The sequence below is a fragment of the Toxotes jaculatrix genome, chromosome 9 (genome assembly GCF_017976425.1).
Source record: "Toxotes jaculatrix isolate fToxJac2 chromosome 9, fToxJac2.pri, whole genome shotgun sequence".
NCBI lineage: Eukaryota > Metazoa > Chordata > Actinopteri > Toxotidae > Toxotes > Toxotes jaculatrix.
In genome coordinates, this window is record NC_054402.1 from 23,827,349 (window position 1) to 23,839,320 (window position 11,972).

The following is an 11,972-nucleotide window of genomic DNA, read 5'->3' on the forward strand; positions in this document are numbered from 1 at the left end:
GCAAAACATGACACAACAGCTGCTTTGTGGTCAACTGTGTGGGTATGTGTGAGTGCATACATGTGTGCAGACAGTATGTGTTCTGTGATAAGACACCCAGTAACATTAGATCTTGGTCAGTGATAATAAAAAAAAAACTCATCAACCTTTAGATAGTCTTCACACTGTTAGATCTCATCAGTTAATGATGACTGCACTCCTGAAGCCATTTTAGGATAAACTGGTGTCATTTTCCTTTTTATACCACCTTCTTCAAAAGTCTCCCTTCACTCACAAATGGGTTTTCCTTTTTTTTTTTTTTTTTTTACTTCACTTAAATGTTTGACCTTCACTGTGTGGAGTTTGACAGCAGAAAATTATATAAAATTATATATCATATTCATCTGCTGAAGGGGCCCAATTTCTCTGTGCCCACCTTAAATCTCAGTTTAACACACGTACATACGAGTTGATTTTCTGTGACATGACAGCTGGTTTGGAAGCCAGTCACGGTCCAGTATTACACAAGTGGGATGAGAGTGGCCTTGTCAGCAGGAGATATTTTTTTATCCAGTCTAGAACACGCAATATTTGCATATTCATAAGTTCTGGATCTTTTTCAATGAGGGAGAAGCAATAGATGTAATTTTAAGACAATTCCTTTCAGACATGTTGTTACTTAAGGAAAAGCCTTTGTATATGTCTCAAAACATATAAGGATTTAAAATCAGCTTCTTCTATGGTAAATTTCCCACTGCTTGTTAAATGTCTTGTGTAGAAAGAATCCCTTGTTCTTTGTTGGTATTTTGCCAAACATCCTGAATGTGATATAACTTATTCTAATGTGTGCCAATTATTCACAGAAATACAAAGGAAAACACCAATGGACCCAAAATTGCTTGTTTTCCTCAACCTCTACATTTAGCAGTATATTCGTCAGCATTTTTCCTTTAACACACAACGTTCTTCCTCATATTGTGCCTACAGTAAAAGTGCAGAGGAGAACAGCAGTCCCTCTCCATTCACCAGCACTGCCTCACACTAAGCAGGATAGCTTTTGCGACAAGTGGGCAAGCCAGTGGTGTTGGATACTTGCCTATGCAGGTGCTATGGTACATGCCGTGTACTAAGAGATAGAGCCGCAGCGAAGCTTTGCTGGTACAGCAGCGCCCTCCCCTCCGCTTAAGCTGCTAGCTGACTGCGAGTTGCTCTCTCGGCCTGCTCTCCACTGTGACAGATCTGTGCACTAACTCCAGTGGATGCCCTCACATAAAGCTGAAATAAATAAAGACACAATACTCTCTGCTTTTCCAGCCAGAGACTCCCAGCAGCCCACTGTCGTCCACTGTACAGTCTCCATGATGGGGTTCGCATCCCTTTTGCCTTTTCTTCTTTTACTTTCTCTCCATTCACCCACAACAAGTGGGCCGCTGACACTGTTCCATATGCGTTTTCCAATAATTCTGCAATGTCAGTTAACCAATGAACAAATAATCCAATGAACCAATCAATCAATCAAGGAGTCATTCTAATCAGCCAGTTTAATACCCGCTGTTCATTTGGTCTTGGGTACCACCAGTATTTCATCACCATCTTGGATGCTGTAGGAGTGGAGAGCCCGGGTGTTGTACTTCATTTCCTCTGGACCAAACGCACTACACTTGTCGATGTAGTAGAGCCTCATGCTGTTGGTGGACAGCTGGACTACTGTTGTCAGCTGCTTCTTCAGCTCGGCTACGGTCTGGTCCAAACGGATGCTCAGCTGACACAAAGAGAAACAGTTTCAGGATGGTAAAATGCAAATATGGCCATGAATTAAATTTACACACAATTTCATTTGAAATCTATTCCCAGTCTTAATATTGTTAATCTAAATCTGTCATAGTTATCACTTTTGACAAAGATGAAAACAAACCTACAAGTTTATTAGACAAAATCCTGACTGTCATTCAATGAGAGTGAAGCAAAGATACAGGGTTCAGAACAGACAGCGTTCTTCACAGCAATGACCTTGTGGTTGAAAGTAGTACTTTTCCTTCTTCACTGGCTCCGTCGGTCTCTCCCTGCAGCCTGCACTCTCATCATCAGTTGTGTCTGAGTCGGGACCTCTCCTTGGCTCTCCCTCACCACCAGCCTCCTCGTCTCTCTCCTCATTTTGTTTTTCAGCTACAGACCGCTTCATCTTGGGGAACATGGTAACAGCTAAATGGATTGTTTTGACTGTTTCATCATCAGTGCGCATGTAACTGCAGGCAGGAGAGACCGACTGAGCCAGTGAAGAAGAAAAAGTACTACTTTCAACCACAGTGGCATTGAAACAACCTAATCATCATCATGAACTCGTACGAATACAAATACTCTCAAAAAACACATTTGCAACTATTTTGGTCACAGTGTGGAGCCCTGCCATGAGTAACTGAGAGTTGGACTGGTGCTGACACAATACAAAAGATTCCCTTGGTGCACCAGTTAGTCAAAAGTGAAGAGCACAGAGTCAATGCCAGAGTCAAAGAGGCAAAAACAGCTGGTACATTTACTAAAGAGAGGCTCAACAGGCCAGCGAGGAAGAAAGATTACATCCTATGCTTCTCAAACTATTCTACATTTGCGAACCATTCAGAACAATAGCTCATTAAACATTTAATCCACCTGTTCGACTTTTTCTTCACAGTGAACCTCCACCTGGGCACGGCAGCGAGGTCGGAGGTCAATCTCGGCAAGTGGTTCCAGCTTCCCGTACTTGGTTACCAGGCAATGATATCTGAGGAGGCGAAGAGCAGGTTGTGCTGTCAGTCTCAACGGCACACACACATTACATGACACAAACACTGCAGTTGGAGTACACACAGTGTACCTGTAAGGCAGCTCCTCCTCAGGATAGTCTAAGTAGTAACGGATGAAGAACCTCTCTGCATCCTCTCTCTCACTGTCAGTTATAACGCTGCCATTTAGCAGTGATATTCCAGGAAGCCTGAGGACAATTACAGACATTTTATAGTTACAAAGCAGATATTGTGACACTGTACGACTTCAACGCAGCAGATTACTGACTTCTACAGTTAAGAGGACCAAACTGAAATGCACGTCTCATTCAGTGTCAAGTACTACAAAGTGTTGGCAGAAAGAAAACAGCCTCTCCACGTGCTGTGGAGGAGTTCATTCCTCACTGAGGTCACTGACGGGACTCACTGTGCTATCATGAGGCTGCGACGCTCTGCATTGGTGTAGGTCTGTAATAAGGGAATGCCCTGCAGTCGCACCTCCTCCAACTTAGGGAAGAAGTTCAGCTTCTCAATGTCTTCCCATCGGTTTAGACCTGACAAAGCACACATGGACATGTCATGCATGTGTGTGTGTGTGTATATATATATAAGTCTTTTGTGTCTCCAGAGTGAGCTGCATGAAGGCTGATAAATGTCCTCAAGTCATTTCACTTGAGTCGGCATCAGCTGGGACCGAAGACAACAAGTTGAGAATGAGTTAAATTGTGGGTAAAGACAATAGCTGCGGTTCTGCTGCAGTGATTTCATTCTTTTTTTTTTCAACCAGTCTGATAATGCTGAGACAAAGAAACAAGGACAGTAGACAAGTATTTGAAGAAGGTGTATGATGTCTTTTGTAAAAAGCTCTGTCCAAGTCACAAGCTAATGTTTAACAGCTGTAATGTTTACCATATTCACCATTTGAGATTAGCATGATAGCACGTTAACATTTGTTAATTAACACTGAACAAAGTACAGGTTTTCTTGTGGTCAATAACTTCAACATATCAGTGGAACTACGTGAAAAGTCAGGGGATCACCAAAACTGCTAGGCTACAGTGTCTGGGGACTATGAATGTCTGCTTTCATGACACTGCATCTCAGTTCCTGAGACAGCTCAGTCTGGACAACTGGCCAAGTCACTGAAACTGCCATCCCTAGAGCCACACTGTGAGCATGGCTCACAGGATGAGAGAAATCGATTTTAACCTATTAGACATTTTGTGAAACTGTGCCATAATTAGCGTACGAATACTTGAATTCTGTCAAAAAATTTATTTGGTGAAGTCACAGTGACCCTGACCTTTGACCTTTGAAATCTTTGCTGCCTTATCATATCCTGTCTTAAGATACTGGTACTGAATATGCTTTTGCTTTAATAAAAATAATCGGAGACCAAATGACTTGCACGAAGGATGTTTTTCTGTGCCCCAGGCAAAGATATGACAGAATAAGATATGACAAAGTAAGTCTTTTGATGTTGTTTTTGTCCCATCTACTCTCATCAAAGGTTCAAAAATAGGTTTTAAAATGGTATGGCCCAAAATAGAAACAATTTAAAAGCAGACCTGGAAAGGATTCAGTTGTAATACTCTACAAATAACACAAAGCTTTTAAGGATACAGTGACATGTTTGCTTGTGCTAATTTTATCAGTTGTTATTAAGTCATCACATACTAATGCTGATACTATAACCTGGGTCTCCTCTATGCTGCTAAATTACAAGCAATTCAATGTTTCCTCCTGAAATTAAAGCCTTGTGGGACACTGAAACACCCCCACGTGAACAGTTTAACGTGTCTAATACCAACACACCCATGTACAAAACAAGCAAACAACCAGGAGCCCTGACCTGAGTTGTGCAGGTTAATGCTGCGTAGGTTGGGGAAGAGCCGTTGCAGGATATCTTTGCTGTCCTGAATGGATCCCAAGTTGTTGTTGGACATGACCAGAGTGTCCAGGCAGGGGAACATGGAGCCAAACTTGCGGACTTCGGCCCAGTCCTGGAGGCTGTTGTCGGTGATGTGAAGCAGGCGCAGGGTGGGGCAGGCCACGCCAGAGGCACTCACATTACTGTACTCGTTAAGGCACAGGAACAGCTCCTCCAGCCTGTGGAGAAACACAGGAGAAGGCAGGGTACAGGGTGAAGAGGAACATTGTGCCGACAACTTTTTAACCCTGTCCATTTAAAATGTACATACAGTTTATCCTCTTCAGTAAACAACTACTTATAATTTTTTACACAATAAAACTAGCTTGCGTGGTTATAGTTAGCACTTTAATGGTTGTTTTAGTCCTCTAGTCTTGAGTGAATTATCTCAGGGTGGTACTTTATGTGTGCTTTTTTGAGAGTGTGATGTTCAGATGTGGACTGGCATTTTAAAAAGGTTCTCTGTTTATCTGTACCTCTCTTACTTTATGCTGCTGTAACAGCAGAATCTCCCCCTCAGGGATCAATACATGCTTATCTTATTTTATCTTAAACACATATTAGTTATCTGTGTTTCATCTGAAAGTGTCCTAGGCGTGATTATTACTTTCCAGGAGGCAACGTGAGAGAAAAATAGACAATTTTTTTTATGTTTCAGGATTTGCTATTTATGCATTTAACTCTCCTTTAATGCCAATAATCAGAAAAAAAATAAACAAATCACAGGTGTTTTTCAGTGCTCTGAACACTAACAAGCTTGCACTCACTTCCATTAAACTGAGGTGGTGACTGAGGCAGGTATCTTAAAACACAGCTTCTGGGGCAAGAGAGAGAATCTGTGTTTTTTTGTCGTTTGGGTAAACTGATTGATCAGGGATATAGGGCCATTTAAGTAAATAATTATGTGTCAGTATCACTCAAGAATAGTTTAAAACGAACAATCCAATGAAAGCAGTGTAGTTGCTGCCTGGAATTAAAGCCATCTCATTCTGGAGTCTCAGCAGCACTGATCCAGCATAGCTGCTCTTCTTACTCAGGCATTTCTCGAGTGAGCAGCAGCACAGTGTCCCAGGACACTTGAGTGTTGTTGAGGACGAAGCGTCTGACCCGGGAAAAGGCCTCAGCACACCGCGGCTCCAGGGTCATTCCTGCCAGGGGGTTGGAGCTCAGGTTGAGGAACTCCAGGTTCGGGATGTTGGACACTATTTTACTGATCTGAAAAGAAGATAATAAAGTGTGTTTTTATATTTTGTCCTCTCTTAGATCAGTCAAGAACCTTTAATAAACATTAATTTACACAAAACCAGGAGATGGACTTGACTTGGTGGACAACAGTGTGGTCACAGACCTTGACTGGTCTTATCACCACAAATACACTGCAGAATACACAAAAAACACAAATACACAACCTGTGCTACACTTCTTACCTTACCTGGTAACCTTTACAGGATAAGGCTGACAGTGTTCTATGTTTTACTTATTGTCAACAAATTCCTTGAAGAGACCAAAACCAACAGTCCATAGTCTGTCTCCCAACTTTCTGACAGCCATACTCTCTCTGTGGCTCTCTGCTCCAAGTCCACCAGCTCCAACTGAAGACATAAATCTTCAAAAACGGCATAGTTTACATAGTTTAAATCTATAAAAAAGGCCAAGTAATTTCATAAAATGACAGGGCACAGTAATGTTTAACACCAGTCACTCAAAGGAGTGGGAACAAAGGGACTGAGGTGCAGATTTATACACATTTAGTTCACTGGTGAGCATTTCTGGCAGCAGGATCGTGTATGTGAGATAGACTGAGTCACAATAAACTACAGGGTGTGTGTTCATGGTGGTGAAGGAACATGTTACCCAGTGCAAGAGCGTGGCACACTGATGTGTTTTTAATTATTTTTGGCAAACAGTGGAGCTCTATGGCCCAAATCCTTCAGTTATAGTAGTTTTGATCTTTTAATCATTTAATGGGAATTAACTACTGTAATAAACCCAGAAACTGCACCTCATGCCAGTCCTGCAGCTTGTTATGGGACAAGTCCAGCTCCATGACATGGGAACAGAAAGCAGCAATCTCAGCCTGGTCTCCTGCCCTGCTGATCCCACAGCTATTCAACACCAGCACACTGGGCAGGTTCAGACGGTCTGGAGGTGAGGCGGGTCAGGATGGAAGGAGGAATTAAGAAGGATTAGTAAGACAGAGGGGAAGGTTCACACCGGAAAAAGAAGGTTTTTAAGGTTAAAAATTCATAAAAGTTCATATAGTCACATGCTGATGTTACCAGAAAGAAGGAGATAAATTCCTCCAGGACATGATAACAGCAAGTTCCCAGAATAAACTGCAACTGTTACTACTGTGAAGTCTAGTGAGAGAAGACAGGAAGTATCCTTATATTTATGAGTCCAATTTTTCCACCATTAGAGAGCCTAAAAAGACCATAATGCAGTGCAGACACAAGACATGGGCTGAATTCAAATGTCCAGGCACTCTCGGACTTAATGGGAGCGTTCCCAGGAAGTACTGAGGGCCACAATTCCTCAAGTCTACAAAGGGCCACAATCGGACTTTCTGTGGAAATTCCGATTGTGGCCCATCCTCTGAGGGCTGTATTCAGGTTATTTGAAAGATATGACCCAACCATATCTACGGTATCTGTAAATGTAACAAAGTCTGTAACTTTCCTTCTCCTGCTCACCTTTCATAGGGGAGCCTTGAAGACACACAGTGGGCACAACCACCACCCCCATACCAGGTCCTCTGCGGTATGGGAAGTTCTCTGGGCTGTACTTTTCACTGATCACCTCCACAAAGGTACGACCCTTCATGTCCTCCGGTGGCTCCATGGCTCCGTCCCTCTGAACGACCCCCCCCTCAGCTGGTCAGCAGTGTGGGAAAGAGACAGACGTCCCCAGTGATCAGCTGTCAGACTGTGACGGACAATGTCACTGTAGAATGGGACTGCATCTAAGCACGTTTGCAGCTATTTACATTATAAACTACTCAACTCAGACTTTTTACATAGCTGTGGCAATCATGACAAAATGCATGACAAAAATGGTTCATATAAAGGAAGCAAGAGTCCAGAGTAGCGCTGTAACTAACGCTAATTTTCTTCAGCACTTACTTACACTTACTTTACTGATTATTTTCTAGAATAATCAATAAATCGTTTGGGCTATAAAACATCAGTAAATAGTGCAAATAGCTAGTTTATAGTGTAAGTTGTATGCAGTGGAAATAAATTGCGGGTAATGTAGGCACCAGGTTTTGACAAGGAACAATGTGTGTAATAATAAAGAAAGTATTCTGGTTCTGTTGCATCCATTTTTTTTGCTGTCAAAAACTGCTGTCAATTAATTTTCAATGATTATTCCCCAATTCATTCCAGCTATTTTAATTTAAAGGAACTGCTGATGAACTGATTAATGTGTGATTAATTCATTGTTTGTGCAACTCAAAATCATCTCTTTTCCTGTCTAGGATACACCATCAATGTTCCATAACATCCCAGAAATTCCTCGACCAGCAAGCACTGCAGCCCAGAGTTTAGTCTGGACCTCACGTTGTAGTTTATCACCTGGTTTCATACAGCAGAACGTATTGTTCTGCCACTGAGGGTTATTACAATACTAAACTATTAGTGGGTCTTTTACTGCGGGTCTTAATTCCATCACACAACCATCAATAAAACACTGAACACAAGACTATATTTGATTACTAAACAATTTCATCATATGCCCAAATCAGCCATTCATACAAGCACATCTACATTAAGGAAAGAAAACTGCTGTCTTCTCCCTGATGACCCAAAGCTGTCCAGCCTGATAAATGTCTGCATTTCTTTTTTAGGAGAGTTCGAAAATGATAATGGAAGCAGGTAGGGACGCTAGGACTCAGCTCTTTATCAGCAAACCACAGAGACACTGTCCCACATAAATATTCCTGAATTTGCCTGAAGGAGAGAAACAGGAACGCCTTTATGCTGAACCTATAAAAAAAATGTGAAGAGAGCCCTTTTTGACCTAACTTATCACTTAGGTTTCTATAATTAAAAAGACGCATGTCTGTGTGAGTCTTAAAACGCTTGGTGGGGAGAGCCTCGCTGTGGAATCTGCTGCAGGGAAACATAAATTATGTAATGGTTTCGCTGAAATAAAAAATAAAAGGCTCTTGTTACAATATCTTATTTGACAAAAATGGGCCTCAGTAAATTGTGGTAATGCATGAAAGCTATTTGTTACTCTTCATCTAATGAGTCAAGTTATTTGTTATAAAGCCACAGAAGACAAGTAAAATACAGACACAACAAATACATGATGTTTGTTAGGCGTCTGACCCACTGTCCTGTTGGAGAGAGGTCACACCTAATTTTTAAAAAAAAAACTTTTTCTGTGACTGTGTGAGGTTATACTTAGAAATAAATGACAGAAAGTGTCTTACCTGAGGAGACGTTTTCCTTGATTTGACCACTACCACCGCTCACCGTGTTCTTATGTCTCTGTACTGATGGCCTGTCCAAAGAATCAGGAGAAGCCTGATTCAGTTTCTCTCCACTGACACATACAACATTGTTCATTCATTCTAAGTGCAACTGAAACTGCAACTGATGTCATAACGTTTACACAGGACAAAGCTGTCTATTTGGGAGATGAAGCACAGGCTCTACAGGAACGTCAGTATTGTCTTACTCCAGAGTGGCTGATGGGGCTGACAGTCATCCCCAGAAGAAATGCTGGTGCCTTTGGTCAGTTGTCAGGATTTGGTCAGTACAGGTCAGAAAAGTGAGGACTTGGAAGGCCTTCACAGCATGACGCTGGAGAACAAAACAAGGTCAAAGATTGGTTTCTGTCCATGCCTTGTTATTCAATTGAAAATATCAATAGAAGAACATTGAAGGACTTTTCTGAAAAGTTGAGCAGAGTCCTGGTGTGAGCAGCCAAAGTGTCCTCACAACACAGGCACAAACAACACAGAGGAATTTCACCACAAGGGTTAATGAAATAAAACATTAATCTCAGGCAGTGACAATATACATGTGATCAATGATTGACGAGTATTTTGTTGAAAATTATACTCTCTGTGTCGAACGCCGTGAATGACTCTGTCAGTTTGCTATTTTTTGACCTGTGGGTAAAAATAGACATTTAACAGTTTGTAAAACAGGATATGAAGCGATTAAACGCGACGCTCTCGTAAATTCGGTATTATCTTATTGGCCAAACAGTACTTCTATGAACGAAATTTCAACTTTTATAGTTGATTGAATCTTAACTTCAGTTACCAAGGTGAAAAACGATCGTGACAACAGAGGAACAGATTATAAAAACTGGTATTTGACTGCATTAAATGCTACTTTCTCTGTTAGCTTTAACCCGATCTCATGTATAACACTTGGTGATGCGTAAAAGACATTAAGAGATGTTGTTACAATATATATATCTGCTGATATGGCACCTCTAACGTGACAAATTTTGGAACGGAATTAGGCTGGTTTAAGAGGAGCCAGCTATGCCAAATCCCCTTGAAAAATCACGTAATTTTATACTCCTTTGCTTATCACTAACTGTACAAAACTAACAATTTGCAAACCGTGCCAAAGTGCGATTCAACGTTAAGTTCTTATTAATTCGGCATACATTCCTTTGACAAATCAAAAGTTATTTCGACAAAATCTTAACTTTTATATGTGCCTTAGCAGTTACAGCCCTTAACCAACAAACATCGATTCGGTGAAAAATGATCCTGGCAACAACAGGCAGACCAATGATAAAAGTTGATATTTTACTGTTATAGGTGCTGCTTCTTCCAAGAGATTTAAGCCGAGCTAACGTATAACTCTTGTTGATCACTAAGTGATGGTATAGTCCTATTATTTCGTTATAAATAGGCCAATAAGGCACAGAATCCGCAGAATGGACAGATTTTTGAATGATGTTTTTTTTTTTTTATTAGAACGTGCATCGCTAACCCCGTACACACAAAAACAACACTTTTTCCATTATAGCTCCAGCTAAAGAGAACGACTTATAACTTGGAAATTATAAGTCCAAACTGTCTGTTGTTGACAGCCGAGCAGTGTCCAGTTCAGACTCAGTATCAGTGAGTCTGACCCCCAGCAGCAGCTCGATGGAGCCCGAGATGGATTAAAGATGGCAACGATATAAACATACTTTCAGCAATCACTAGCTAATGACAGTACGCTACGAGATCGTGTCAGAAACCGATAAAATAGCAGGTCGTCTTCCTACATACCTTTAATGTCTACTTTGAAATTCCCTTGTTGATGAAAACAACCAGCTGTCATTTTGCTCACCCCTACATCCCGGAAGTGACGTCGCTTGATAACTGAAAACGAGTTTTCCCTTTTTAATTGAATTACTTCCTTTTAGGTAGCAAACAAAATTTAAGTTACACCACATACTGTTTTTTTCTAATGTTTTTTTATGGCGTTCAAACTATCAAACTGTACTAAAAAAATAAAAGAATAAAAAAAAACAAAAAAACTGAGGTACCCCCTGAGAAGAATGCCCATGATGTCACTGTCTTGATGCAGCAGCTGCTGCTGCTGATGGTGATCATGATTTGTCTTCTCTTATTTCATGTGTGGCTTGCCAGACGCCGCAGATGTCCTCTGTCCTCCTTAGTATGTAGTTAGATGTTCTCCATGGCAGACGGCAGACATTTTGACATGTTATGGTAGAGAAAGCACAGGTGCAATCAGGGCGCATCTAATATCACTGATGATGTTCAGGACCCCCTTGCAATGTCTGACTGTAACACTTAATGAAATTCAGCCTGCACTGATATCACTAGTAACACCTCTGTGTTAAAAAGGCCTAATCTGAATATCCTAATGTGGTGTTAAACCAATGACGGCCTGGGATACATTATGTTGAAGCTTGAACTTGTGTTTGTGTTTGTTAGTAACACTGCAATATTTAGAAAAATGTCACCACAGGCAGGTAATAAAACAGAAGTGGTAATAAAATACATTGCAGACAGAATGGTATTTGGCAATGCAACACACCCAAGAAACAACAACATAGACTGCACATCAAATAAAATAAAATAAAATAAAATAAAATAAAGTAGAACTACTCTACACTCCCAGTTGCTGATAGATGTGAGGCAACTGGAGACATTACAGATCATATTTTAGTGTGTGCAATTGATCAGTCTATCAGACTATGGGACAGCCTAATAAGGATTAATCAAATTCTGCTAATGTGAGCAGTTCTGAAATTACTGAGATGATTTCTGATATTGCTATCAGAAATTAGTTTTAGATTGACTGCAGGTAAAA

At 40.9% G+C, this 11,972-nt stretch overlaps 1 protein-coding gene across 2 annotated transcripts; it reads right to left on the reverse strand.

The window, feature by feature from the left end:
- Window positions 1–261: 261 nt before the first annotated feature.
- Window positions 262–10,996, reverse strand: LOC121187275 (tubulin-specific chaperone cofactor E-like protein). 2 transcript variants are annotated; one of them, XM_041046454.1, is made up of 11 exons: window positions 10,922–10,996; window positions 9,358–9,482; window positions 9,110–9,180; window positions 7,365–7,544; window positions 6,674–6,813; window positions 5,705–5,886; window positions 4,594–4,850; window positions 3,169–3,295; window positions 2,834–2,950; window positions 2,629–2,740; window positions 262–1,741 (listed from the first exon to the last, which is right to left on the reverse strand). In XM_041046454.1, exons 4-11 carry the CDS (start codon window positions 7,510–7,512, stop codon window positions 1,535–1,537), a joined length of 1,290 nt encoding a protein of 429 aa, XP_040902388.1. In that variant the 5' UTR covers window positions 7,513–7,544; window positions 9,110–9,180; window positions 9,358–9,482; window positions 10,922–10,996; the 3' UTR covers window positions 262–1,534. The 2 variants fall into 2 exon arrangements, with proteins under 2 accessions (XP_040902388.1, XP_040902389.1); XM_041046455.1 differs by lacking the exons at window positions 9,358–9,482; window positions 10,922–10,996 and having other exon boundaries at window positions 9,110–9,221.
- Window positions 10,997–11,972: the final 976 nt, after the last annotated feature.